We start from the raw sequence: 13,981 nt of genomic DNA on the forward strand, positions 1-13,981 counted from the left end.
CATGGAAAAAGCATGCCAGATATTCAGAAATTCAAAGACAACACATATTTTGCTCTAGCCATATATAGCAATAATTTGACAGCACTAGAGTGGTAAACCTTTCCCTCCCAGCCTGCTTTCTCTCTGAAATGTCCTTCCTATAGAATGTGAATATTGCTGAAGAGGGTCATGGAGGAGAGGGGGTTTCACGGGGTAAACCTGCTAAGAGGAAATATTAAATACCTGCCTTTGCCTTGCAAAACTCTTCCAAGAACACTTACTGACAAAGAAAGAGCCCATCCAGCCAACGTCAGAGTGTAATGTGTAGTTTGACTCTTGTTTACAGCTGTGAAGTTACTGCATAGAAAATAACAACAATGTGAATATGCTAATAGCAGAAACACATTTAGTTTACTGATGTTTCTGGAGGGTGAGTGAGAAGGACAACTGTTAGAATCCTCAGCTTACATTATTTTGAGCATGAATGTTAGCAGAAGCCTGAGGGCCCCACTGCAGCAGGCTGAAACAGGCGATGTGCAGAAAACATATCAGACCAAAGCAGGCATGTGGAGTAGTGGGGGTGAGATGGGCTGGAACGAGAGACGCACAGGACTGAAAGAAAACCCTGTTGAAAGCTATGAGCTGTCATGGCACAGATGTCAGTTGTGTGTGAACACAAGACATTCTGGTCTTAAAGAGGTGTGCAACAGGTAATTCAGCATGGAAGGAGAGAGAGAGAGATGGAGAAGCAAGAAGAGGCTGTAAACTCCAGACCAGTAAGAAAGTAGTGTACCATCATAGGGATCACAGACTGTGTATGATTTTACGTGTTCTAGGAGGAAAGGGTGGTGGGTGGAGCAGTTTCCAAGTTCTGTTTTCTTGAAGGATGTTATTCTGACCAAACTCTCTGCCACTCCTCCTCTTCAGCGCCTTCAGCCAGAGTAAGAAGGGAAGGCTTTGTCTCTGATCTTAAATGATACAGTTTGCAGTTCTTTGAAGAGACGGCAGAGGGGAAAAAGAACCAACAAGAAGTTTCACAGAGAACGCTACAGTGAAAATATGAGGACTCCTCCACAGGTAGTGCAAATCCTGACTGTCTCTCTTTGCTTTTTACTCATTTAATTCTACCCCATTGTATTTCCTCTCTCTTCTCAGCTGTCACATGTCCAGGCACTTGAAAACTTTAGGACAGCTTTTGCCAGGCTTCTGAGATTAGGATTGTTATGTTGCGAGTTTCAAAATGTAAACTTTGATTTAAGTGTGTGTGTGTGTGTGTGTGTGTGTGTGTGTGTGTGTGTGTGTGTGTGTGTGTGTGTGTGTGTGTTGGTAAAATTCTCCATGCTGATCGACAGGTTAAGGCTTAATGTTATGTTATCTTTTTTCAGCACCTTGCTCAGATTCAGGATATGTGAATGAATAGTTAAGATGACCATGTCTTTGAGCATCTACAGAAATACCATTCTTTTATGGATGCTTTTCTGCAACCAGAGTGAGGATTCGGGTAACAAATTATAGACTAAAGACTGTCAATTTATGGCAACACCTTAATTTTTAGAAATTTATCACTGGGTTGTCTTATAGTAGTGGTTTCATTTACATTCTCCAAGACTGAACAGATGCTTCTTAGTTTTCTATTAATCTGTCACATTTTGATTCATTTATGCAGCCTTGGTAGAGGAGACGTATGCAGAGATGCAAACCTAAACTAGCTGATGTTCCATTTTAAGCACTACTGAATGTAATTTACTTCTCAATAGATGTGTATAGGATTACACTGTAAATATCTTTACTGGGCTAATTTTCTAAGGATTTCATTTTCATAAAGCCCATATATAGCCGTATTCCACTGACTCCGTTTACCTTGTTTTCCAATGCTAGTTTCTTATTGAGTGTTGTGTAAATTTAGCTTTATAGGAAAATGGGAAGGATACCTTTTACATGTCGACATGTACACACAGGCTGCCGAGCACTTCAGGTCCTCTTTGTGCTCCCAGATTCCTTGATGTTAGATATTTGGAACAGTGGAATTATCTTTTCAGCTCATGTAACAGGGGATACTTGGCTAAAAAATTTCAGCCTATCAGTTCTATCCACTCCCAGGAATGCCTTACTTTGATAGTAAATATGGCTAATTTTATAACTCTCACCGTCCAGTCCCTTCCAGATTGCTTTAAATATTTTTAAATTAGATTGGGTCAAAGCAACATCTGAAGGACCCTTGACAATGTGCCATTGGTAATGACAGGGAAATCAGACATCGATGTTTGGTTTGAAACTAGCACTGTTAAGAGTACATAATAGTCATAATCTCTGTTTTCTCTCAAATGCCGTCGGGAGCATGTGACAGCAATGCGACAATTTTAAACTTAGTTACCCAAAATTATGTCTGGAGGGCTGAAACATATTAAAGACTGTGGCAGGGCTTCTTAACGGTTTGCAGTCAGCTGACAGCAGTCAGGTCACTGAGACTGATTTTTTTGGGGGGGGGAGCAAAATGTTGCCACAAAACAAAACTCAACCCTGATTAATCCTCCCCACTCCACCCCCTCAGCAGGTTTCTGCTTTGGCATGTAGGATTTGGCTTTGGTGACTGTGCTGGCAAATGAGCAAATTGGCATTTGGTGAATGAAAGTAATGGTTTGGCTGATGAATGAAACAAAAAAGCCACAGTAGGTTGCAGTGCTCTCTAATCTTATCAGTGGGTTGCAGTAATTTGTCTTTTCAATCAAGTGAGTGTTTATGGAGTCCTGAAATATAAAATTTGTCACACATGGATTATAGAGTTTTCACTTGTATTTCGATGCCTCATTTCCTGCCACTTTAAATCTCCTTTGCAACAGCAGCAAAATAGTGTGTGTGTGGGAAGATAACAAACAGAGAACTACCCTGTTTCCCCGAAAATAGGACCTAACCTGAAAATAAGCCCTAGTATGATTTTTCAGGGTGCTCATAATATAAGCCCTACCCCCAAAATAAGCCCCAATTAAGTGAAATTCCGCCCTCCACCATTGTGTAGCAACCAAAAGAAGATGGCATGGCTGTATTTGAATAAACGTAGATTGTTGTACATGAAAAATAATCCCCTGAAAATAAGCCCTAATGTGTTTTTTGGAGCAAAAAATAATATAAGACCCTGTCTTATTTTCGGGGAAACAGGGTACAAAGCCAGAAGAGGCCCGTTGGATCTTTGAGTCCAACTCCCGTCAAAAAAGGCACAGTGGGGAACTGAGCGCCCAACCTCCGGCTCTACAGGCAGACAGATGACTAAACTACGTACTGAGTTATCTAGCAATTACTATTTAATTTAGATTAGTTCCAAACAGTATACATTTTATATAAAATGTAAAGGCTGATAATTGAATATCAGCTCAGTTATGTTCTCCTGTGTCTATTACCATATGACTTAATAACTCTTTAAGCTTAATGTTTTACTTTAAGTGCAGAGTTGGAGAAAAGAGCTGTGTTGGTTTTAAAGTAGGATTTTGAAAAAAGAAAGAAAAATATATTCATCTCTCTACAACTCTGGAATTCTTATCCTCTGGAGTACTGCCAAAGCCCCTATTTGTGTGATTTCCAGGAGCAGTGTGTTAAGATATTTTCATTCAAACTGGATTTTAGCAAGCAGGGGTAAGGTGGAGATGGGGGGGAAGTTTTGTGTAATTGATTAATGTACCTTTCTCTGGCTGCTAGGATAGGATAGGTCATGACATGTTTATTTGGAAGTTATGCCCAATGCATTCATGAAAGCCTATTTGCAGGCAAAAGGGTGTAGCATTGCAGCCTAAGGGTGAAACTGTACATTAGTGATAACTTGTCATTGGAAGCTGAAAGCACATTGATGTTCCAGAGACAAGATTCTGGCTGTGTTTTGTGCTGGAGGATTCATACTCTCTAATGGATCCCAGTTTTACAGTGGGGTCTTGACTTGAGAACTTAATCCGTATTGGAAGGCGGTTCTCAAGTCAAAAAGTCTGTAAGTCAAGTCTCCATTGACCTACAGTGCATTGAAAACCGATTAATCCCGTAACAGGCCGTTTTTGGTCCATTTTGGTTTTTTTCTGGTCTGTAAGTCAATTCTCAGTCTGCAAGTCAAACCTAAATTTTGCGGCCAGAGAAGTCTGTAACTCAAAAAGTCTGTAAGTCAAGCCGTCTGTAAGTCAAGGGCCCACTGTACTTCTGATGACCATTCACAAAGCAAAGCAAATCCATTTGCAAGATGTGGGAAATGTGAAATGCTCCTGTTTCATAATCAGATGTCTTTTAGTGCTTAAGGAGTTCATGGTTTGGAAGCCTACCCTAATTTGGTAGTTACAAAACAGGTTCCCTCAGATTCTCCAATGTTTTGTTGTAAAACAATGTTAGTTTTACCAGCCATGCATCTTGCATTTCTGCAGCTTTGTTGCAACCATATGAGCCTGCAATCCTGCATTTCTGTTCTGGGTCAGAGAGAGAGAGAGAGAGAGAGAGAGAGAGAGAGAGAACGGAAGAGGCACCTGAACCCCCTATATTCGTTACTGTATTGTATTTTCTAAAAAAGGATGATTCTTTCATTGATACCCAGAGAGAATAAAAGTGTGTTTTGTAGAGAATGTTGGGGTGGGTGGGGGAGAAGATGGCTAAATTCAGATTCAATTCCCACCCCCACAATTCTTAGGCAGGGTACTCTTCCTGGTTGTGCCTGCAGATCCTCCATGGGTAGAAGAGTGTCAAAAGGACCCAAGAGCTCAGGCAAAGCAGTTCCAAGGCAGGATATTTTAACATACTGTAATTAGGAAACATTGATTAGCCGTTCAAAAAGGAAACAAAAGAACTTGAATTTTACCAGTTATACTTTTTTCCTGGTTCAAGGCACCACTCACCTTTGCTTGATAGTGTCTTACCTTGGTGGGGAATGTTTCCCTTTACCCTCCCTGGGCAAAGTCCTGAGTCCAATTCAGTAGCATTAATATGCACTTAGGTCTCCATCACATTAAGGTTGGGGTCCCCAGACCTTGTTTGCTACCTGGTGCAGCTGCTCCAATTGCACTGCCAACATTCCCTCTTTGTTGTAGAGGGGTAGCTCAGAGTAGCTGCTGGCTGTTGACCCTAACACCTCTGGACCAGTTGACCAAGTCATGGAGGACTTTCTTCACGAGCTCCAGATGGGGCTATTCTGGTGTCTCTGCCCAGTCCTTGACCTGTTCCTCCACCATGCCTCCCTCTTCTGTCCAGTGGTTAGGGTTTGCCTAGATTCCTTTTCCAGGCCTTTTATCCCCTCCACTTTGGCCTCCCCTCATTACCAGTGGTCTTTGTCTCCTGAACCTTGCTTAGGTGACTTCCATTAGCAGGGAGCCATTCTTCTGGAACACCTGCTTCTCTGGTGTGAGAAATGGGCCTGTTCTTGTGGAGGATAAGAAAAGGGTGGCCCCTTTCTCCTTGGGCAGTGCCCCAGATTCCAATAACAGGGTGTCACGGCCCAGGACAAAGATGTCATGGAAGGCATGGGGATCAGCTTCTCTTCTAGCGTGTTGCTACACTGGTGGACAAGGGATTGCACTGCAGGTTTTCTTTTGCAATAGTGGTTCCCAACCTTGGGTCCCCAGATGTTCTTGGACTACAACTCTCAGAAGCCTTCACCACTCTCTGTGCTGGCCAGGGTTTCTGGAGCTGTCATCCAAGAACATTTGGAGACCCAAGGTTGTGAGCCACACTGCACAGGCTTGAGTTTACAAGAGCTGAGCATAGCTGCTGAGGACAGGACATTTTGGAAATAACTCATTTATAGGGTCGGTCACCATAAGTCAGAAGCAACTGGACAACATTTAACAGCAACAAAGTATCTGTCCTGAAGGATGCTGAAGGAAATTGAGAGCCCTCATAACATTACAGGGTTATTGCTTCCAAACCCTCAGTGCGTATTGTGGGAGAGAGGGGGGCTTAGTTCTCCCCTGCATGCCTGTAAATTTGGACAAGCACAAGACCCAGAAGATGACCCAGGAACAAACCTTATTATGTTTGAGGTGAAAGGGGGGGGACCTATTAATTTCCTTTCAGTGCCTGAAGTCCAGCCATATAATTTGTGCAATGATTTTTCAGAAATTAAAAAAAAATCTGATTCTTCCTCCCCTCCCCCTGCCAGAAGGGAGAGGGGAGCTCCCTTGGGCTCCCATTTCATCATATGGGAGATGTTGGGGACTGTGGAACGAGGGAGAGAAAGTCTAATTTCAAAAAAAAATCTGTGCTTTACTTGCTCCAGAGAGTTTGCCAGTCCCCTAGAGGAGATTCTTTAGGTTTTTAAGGTCATGGGGGAATAATATACAGTAGTATATTTGAAGGAAAATAGTTAATTAATACTGTAATTTAGTTATCTTTTCACACTTAATTTTCCTACCCATCTTTCAAAGAGGAAAGGGGTGGCACATATGGGTCATCCTGCCCGATCCTCAAAGCAGACTTGTGAGGTAAGCTTGACTGGCATATAGTGATACCTTCTTTTTCATTGTGGAGTTTTTGTGTCTTTAGGAAATGCAAGTTCATGTCTTCCACTTCTTTGTCATTGCTCAGCATAGGCTAACTAAAATTGTTTATGGCATCCTAAAGAGGAAACAAATACCATATTTTTCGCTCCATAAGATGCACCTTTCCATAAGACGCACCAATTTTTTAGGAGAAGAAAACAGGAAAATATAATCTGTTTTCTTCGCTCCATAAAACGCACAGACTTTCCACCCCCCTGTTTTTTGGGGGAAAAGTGCGTCTTATGGTGCGAAAAATACGGTGTGTGACGGTATCTGTTTTTGTGAACTGTGTGCAAGATGCTGCTTTTCCAGAAAGGAAACTTAACTCTCTGGAAGTTTCCCTTATTAGACGGCTCTCAGCTTACGGGTGCATCAATTCAAGGTGATGTTATGAAAGTTCAGCTGTGAAGCTGTTAAGAAGGCTCTGCTAAGGTCTTAGACATGATGGCCCATCCCCATATTTGAAGCATATGCTCATGGATGTGCGAACTAGCTTAGCTCTATTCAGATATTATGGAAATAATCTAAACTTGTACTGGCAGGAGTGCTGCTGCCATCACTCTCCATATGTAGAGGATCGCTTTGTAAAGAGCGGAGCTTCCTCTCTCCTTGAAGTGTTTCCATATGATGAATGCAGAGAGTTCCCTTCAGGCTGGTTCCTGCTGGGACTTGCTGCAGGTGTGTTCTGATTCTTTTTTTCCCCCCTATCTGAGCAGGAAAACACCCTAATCATCTAATAATGGTATTTAACTCAACATGGGTATTTATTTATTTATTTAAATTCTTACCCCCGCTATCTAGTGAACAGGCCACTCCTTTGGGCAGCTTACAATACACAAACATGGAAGAAAACTACATTAATAATCAAATTAAGATAACAAACAGGGAAAAACCAACCTCTTTAAAAATAACTAATATTCATTCATTCATTCATTCATTCATTCATTCATTCATTCATTCATTCATTCATTCATTCATTCATTCAACTTATCTGCTGCCTACTCTAACCAAAGGTCTCTGGGCAGCTTACAACAATTAAAACACAATAAAAATACAATAAAAAGATAAAATATTAAAGATGGCGGCCAGACAGAGACAGTTAATTCCAAAATTAATGGAATATCAATAAATCACACAGTTGGCTATTTCTGAGTGTGTACAGAAATCATCTAAACATCAAGGATCGTCTCTGACTTCACACTGGACTGACTTGCAACTCTGTTCTTTCTAATTCCAGACATCTGAGTTCTCAGGAGGGGCTGCGAAGAGATGTCAACGTGGAAAAATCCTGCTCATTTTCTCGCTGCTGCTCAGTGCTGTTGTTGGCCTTGTGCTACTCATTGTCTTCACCACACGCCGCATAGGTACAAGAAGGTTGCTTCTCTTCAGCTTCCCATTTGAAGGTTCTCCCCTTCTCATTTGTTTTCCCCCTTTCAGCCATGGGCCACTAGAAATATGGAAGTTCTCCAGGATAAAGTGGAACGCTGTACCTATTCCAGTCAATTTTTGAAATATTAGATCGAGCTACAAATAAGTTGATGATCAAATAGTGCTTTGGAACAAGGGTAGAAACTACTTTCACTCCAAGAGCTGAAGTGGGCACCAGAGGCCATAAGGGATGGTGCAGTCAGCCATGTGAGTAAGGCCAGTGCAAATTGTACTCCTCCCGCCCCCCCCCAATTGGGCACATAGGCACATTCTCTGTCCCTCATGTGTGTGCATGCGCACGCAGAGTATGCTTGCCCATATCCCAGCTCCTCAAGGGAAAATGAGGCAGAGAGGGCATTTACCCTACCCAGTTAAAGGTGGACAAAAGATTCACTCCAGCTCTGTCTTAGTTTTTCTGTATGTCGACTGCCTTTTTAGTAAATGCAAATAGTTTTAAAATGTCCTTATAAGCACATCCACTAAGAGTCCCAATGTCAGAGAGGTTTGTTATGTGGTTGTTCCGATTTATATACTTCCCCATAGTGCTAAAGCATTTGTGTGGCTAATTATGCAAAAACTACTTTGCCCCCCCCCCTCCAACAAGCTGGGTATTAATTTTACTGACCTTGGAAGGATGGAAAGCTAGATCAGCTTTGAGCTGGCTACCTGAATCTGTTAGGATCGAACTCAGGCCATGAATGGGCACTTGACTGCAGTTTAACCACTGTACCATGGGGTATACCCCCATGCAAGCCCATCACACTTTTAGCCAATCTGGAGCAGACTCATGGTCTGCATAAAGCTGTAACCTGGGGTTAATGTGACAACAAAGGAACTCTCCCCCACCTGCAATGTTTAATGGGGGTGTGTAGAGAGTTGTAGAGGCAGCAGAGATGCAACAAGGCATTTATTGACTCAGAGAATTTAGGAAGGGGGAAAGTCATCACCTCTGGACACACCTCTGTAGCATAACTCCCTCCGTTCTGGCTAGCCCTATGTGGAGAGTGGACGTCTTGGATTCAGCCCTTTTTTCCCATCTTACCAGGTAGCTAGAGAGGATTGTGCTGCCTGGTTTGGAGACTTATCCTACTTCTCTGCAGCTCAGTTTTCGTGGGCTTTCGGCTAATAATCCCACTCTGCCGATTCTCTCTGTCCTCCACTCTCTTCCTTTTCCTACTTCAGTTGCCTGATTGTCCCAAGATGTAGTTTGGATCATTCATGGAACGATCCTCTTTTAAGGAGAGGGTGTCCTTGTGCAGAACAATTACATACCCCACTCAAAGATAGAGGCACCACCTCTCCGTAGGCCTTGGACTTCTTGTTAGGAAATGCAGCCAGAGGGAAACTGTTGGAAGAATGTCATCTGCTTTGAATGTGGAAGCCTTTGGGGGGAAAAGGGTTAGGGAGAAAAATGGAAAAATCCTTGGATACTTCATAATTTAAGTGAAATAATCTACTTGACAGAAATGTTGATGAAATGTCTGCCTGTCTTCACCAAGGGTCAGTATAATATTGGTGCATTTTTTTCCAGGGGGGGGGGAATATTTTTGGGAAATCAAAGGAAGAGGCAGAACAGCAGTCCACTGTTATTTCTGTGCCTCCATTAACTGCCTCCTTTCCCTTATATATTTTTTATTTTAGATTCAAGTAATTGTTATCGCAGTGGCCCAAGCAGAAACCCCAAATATGATTTATAGCACACTTGTACTTGATTTAAAGAATTCCACTTGCTTCTATTGTTAGAGGTTTCACAAAGTTTCACATGAGTCCCAGCGTGGAAGAGTGTGGAGGACGTAGAAAATCAGCAGAGAGGGATTATTAGCAGAGAGCACATGTGGTCAGCTGTAATCATTCTAAAGGTGGCCAATAGCTCAACAAAACCAAGATTTGTGCTGTGTTTCTGGGTGATGTCTTTTTTTAAATGGTGCTTTTTCTGAGGTGCCAATGTTGTCTACTCCCTGTTCATGGCTGTCTTGCATTTTTTCCCTAGAAATCTGCAATTCACCAGCTTGCCTTTTGCTCCTGGCAAGGTTGCAGCAGGCCCACAACAATGCCATAGATCCTTGTGAGGATTTCTACAGTTACACCTGTGGCAACTGGGAAGCTAACAACACACAGGGGATGAGTATGCCAGCGCTCAATATATTTGATGTACTCTTGGAGGAAAACCAGCTGATCATGAAGAGGCTGATAGGTAGGGAGAAAAGGGAGACGGTTATTGTTTTGCCAGGCCTTCTAGACACTGATCAGGGAGGAAAACATATTTGTGCAAGACTGTCATTTGTCATGCCATTGCCAAGGCATTATCGTCTATCAATTGAAATGTATCCTGCCATCCTGTCTTAAGAAGTGGAATAATGTCCACAGCATCCTGTCTGGAAGCATACATCCAAAGTTACAGAAATCACAACATGCATCCAAAGCATTTCAAGTTTAACTCTGATCTTAATTTTTAGTGTAGTGACATCACCACTAGGTAATGCTTTCCTTTTGCTTTAATGGGATGAGCCTTTCTTTTGAGTGTGTCCAAGTGAGGGGCGGGGAGAGTTTGCTCTTTTGTTAAGTGTGAACTCTTGTAACTGCAGTGGAACATCTCACTTCTTTGTTAACCTTCCTTTTCTTCTTCCTGAAGGGAGCAGGTGGGCAGGGGCTGGCAGGTGATCCAGGCTCCTCCTCTTGCCTGTGCCAAGACTCCTCTTCCTCCTCTCCATTCCCATTTCTCCCTTCTTTCTGGTAATACGCAATTTATTCCAACGGAGGGGCTTAAATATGCCAAACTAATTGAAATAATTCAGTTTGGCGTGTGATTTAAAATATATGACCCTCTGGCAGAGGAGTATTTTGCCTCACCTTCCAGCCAAAACAACAACAACAAAAAAATCCATGCTTCCATTTCTGTCATGGACATACCTTATTTTATACTGATTTTATTTCTCTTAGTCCAAATCAACAGTAGTTCTAATTGGCAGTATAATCATGCCTTTATTCCCTCGAGAATTTCTTCAAAGCCCTCCAGTCACTTCCTCTCCTCCATCAGACCCATTCTCCACATATCCTGCTTTCAGCTTTCTTTTTTCCTGTGCTGTTCCATACTCTAAAACCTTACTCGCCCTTCCTTGTCTTTGGAGGTCTTGTCACGGTCAAACTTTAGCTAACCTATATCCTGGGAAATCTTCCCACTCCTTGTCCTCTGAGTGAAATTTTAAATCCCACTTAAACTGATTTCCCTTAGCCACCAATGTTGGACTAAAAGGTTTTTATTGTCTTCTAAGGAGTTGGACTTGTCAAAACACAACACATCAATATACCCAATCAATGTAAAAGATTTATCTCCATTATCATATGTAGTGATAACAAACAATTTGTCATGCCAGAATGGTTTTTTGAACTTCAGTAGGTCTCTGTGACACATTTTGTTTACTCTTATTCATGCCATGTCTATCCCCATTCAAAAGAAAGGTTCACCATCATATTGGATGATAAGTATGAGAATCATATCTATGTTTCTGCTTTCACGATAACATGAATGAAGTCCTCTCCCTGTGTCCAGACTTCCTAAATAGTGCCGATCTCTAGAAAACTCCTGGATCCAGGCAAGAGGACCTGTGCGTGCTAATATGCCCTGTGATGCTCCTCTGGTCCTTATTTGAGCAGAATGAATGTGTCTATGAAGGTCCCTATTTTGGGTCATGGGCTGCATGCAATGAAACAGGACAAAGGGATGGATCAGGGAGAGGAGGAACCTTCCTCTAATATCAGTTCTGTCCCTTGATCAGATTTGCGGTATTGTTATGTCACTATGCATTTTATCTTCCGCCTTCTCCAAGTTACTTTGCTCTGTGATGTGGACAGTGTTGTAACTTTTCCACCATTTTATATGTTACCTGCCTTCTCTTCCTCAGAAGAGCCACAGCTTGGGGTTAACAGCTCAGCAAAGGAGAAAGCTGTACGGTTTTATACCTCTTGCATGAATACAGAACAAATTGAAGCTCGAGGTTCTCAGCCTTTGAAGGAGCTCATAAATGAGGTGACTGCTGTACATCAATGTGTGTGTGCTCCCATACATGCACAGGCATGCCCTATTCTAGGTAGACCCATTTGATTCATATCAGCATCCACATTGTAGAATATAACAAGATGTGGTCATTAATTTATGATCAGTGGCACTAAGTGACCCTAAGATCACTCTGGTGAAATGATTTGTTTGACAGGTCATTGTATCTCCATTTCTTGTGGCCAGGTAGCCATCAAGCATTGAGGTTTCATACAGCATGCCCATTATCTTTTGTCATTTCTTCCTGTTATATTTGGAATTGAGGCTAGAACATACTGCATATGTTTTGTATCTGCTTAAATCTATCACTTGTCTCTTTCTCCCTTTTCATCCCTTCCCCTCTACTGAAATAGAGACTGCAAGACATTGGGGGGCAAAAACCTATAACTTGTTTGGCTTCCTTTCATCTTTAAAGTATTGTACTATATTGCTGCTGTTGTTGTAATGCTATTTTTTTCTCTACAACTGATAAAACAAAGTTAATTTTTATGTTTCAGCTTTCCCTGACTTTCAAATATAGACAGATGTTATTGGGGGGGATTGAAAGTTTCACTTTTTAAAAGTTCTTTGAGCTTGCTTTGTCTAATACCTACTCCAGGGTTGATCGAGCAGCTGTCCCAATCCTTCTCATATTAAAAAGATGAAACACCTTTTAAAACTTGGGGGCTGAGGGAGATCGGAGAGGGATAAACTGTGGCATAGAAAAGCACCGTGTTATGTCTTGCCACTCCTCTGTTCGAAATAGCTCCCTCTCGAAATGGTTTTTCTTTTTCAAAAAAAGAAATAACATCAGCATTGAGGCTCCATTGCACGCACTTGCTCATTATACACATTAAGAACTTAATGCATTGGATTCATGAAGTATTCATTTTTTGCTTGCATCCAAAAATCATCCCACGTCTGCTAAACACATTCATGATAATGGGGATGGCACTTCAGAGTGAAGATAAATATCTGTCCTGGGGGTATGGAAAATAATTTTCTTTGAGAGCTTAGTAATTTAGGGATTTCCTTCCTGTTTCTGCCACACAGTGCAATATACTCTTCTCATGTTCTCTTAATCTTTTACTCTTCTTTATAGTCCTTAGTATGGTACTACAAAGTTTAGTGTGAAAATTCCTGCTCTGTGGTGCACCCTTTTTGCCAGTGTACAAGATGACTTTTTGGCCCTGAAAAACATGCCTCCAAGTGGGGGGGTCATCTTGTACGCCGGGTGCATGTCCAGCAAACCCTCCCTCTCTCCCAGCGAAGTCACTTACCTGGTAGTAAGACCCAGTAGAGCCCCGCTTCTAGCCTGGGAACAGCCTGACTCTAGCACCGAACAGCTGACTGTCGGAACAGCAGAGAGGCGGCAGCCATTTTGAGATGCCACCACATGGCTGCTGCCTCTCAAAATGGCTGCCGCCTCTCCAAAATGGCTGCCGCCTCTCCAAAATGGCTGCCGCCTCTCTGCTGTTCCTTCTTCCAGCAAACCCTGGCTCTCTCCAAAAAGGAACCAAAAGGAGCAAAAGAAACTCTCCCCATGATGCAGCCAAAGCAGAATCACGCATGCGGAAGAGGGGGTAGTCTTATACAGCAAGTATATAACAAACTCTACATTCTGAGTGGGAATGTTGGGGGGTAGTGTTATACGCCTAGTCGCCTTATACACCGACAAATACGGTAAATCTTTTTCCAGACCCCTTTCTAAGATTTTCACCCATGAGTGCTCATTTCTAGATGACTGAAGCATCAAATGGTGACTTACCTTCAAGGATGATCACACATCTACCATTAAGAAATTTCATAGTACCTTATGTCACCTCATAATTTTTTATTAGGGTTACATTCAGCTGCTGCCAAGCATCCAGTGGAGAGCAGTTAGAAAAATCCAGTAATGTACATGCACATATAAACTTCATAGAAACAAATTTTCAATTGTCACATGAATTTATTATAATCTCCATTTGAGATCTAGTTGCACATTAACATGGACACATAGTAAACACAGTAAACACAGTTGATAGGGAGGCAGAAATGCATG

The 13,981-nt window shown here is 42.1% G+C and overlaps 1 protein-coding gene across 9 annotated transcripts in view; it reads left to right on the forward strand.

Annotated features, from left to right (window-relative positions):
• The window catches only part of KEL (Kell metallo-endopeptidase (Kell blood group)), a 55,176-nt gene that overhangs the window by 11,039 nt on the left and 30,156 nt on the right, over positions 1-13,981 (forward strand). For 4 of the 9 annotated variants that reach the window (XM_078384770.1, XM_078384775.1, XM_078384771.1 and 1 more), the window contains exons 2-5: positions 907-1,056; positions 7,714-7,840; positions 9,895-10,098; positions 11,807-11,931. In XM_078384770.1, the coding sequence (XP_078240896.1) occupies positions 1,039-1,056; positions 7,714-7,840; positions 9,895-10,098; positions 11,807-11,931 (474 nt within the window). In that variant the 5' untranslated portion in view covers positions 907-1,038. Of the gene's footprint in view, positions 1-420; positions 1,057-7,713; positions 7,880-9,894; positions 10,099-11,806; positions 11,932-13,981 lie in introns of those variants that run through there. The other 5 variants (XM_078384767.1, XM_078384768.1, XM_078384769.1 and 2 more) reach the window with 3 other exon arrangements.

Source organism: Pogona vitticeps, chromosome 2, assembly GCF_051106095.1.
Source record: "Pogona vitticeps strain Pit_001003342236 chromosome 2, PviZW2.1, whole genome shotgun sequence".
In the NCBI taxonomy this organism is placed as follows: domain Eukaryota; kingdom Metazoa; phylum Chordata; class Lepidosauria; order Squamata; family Agamidae; genus Pogona; species Pogona vitticeps.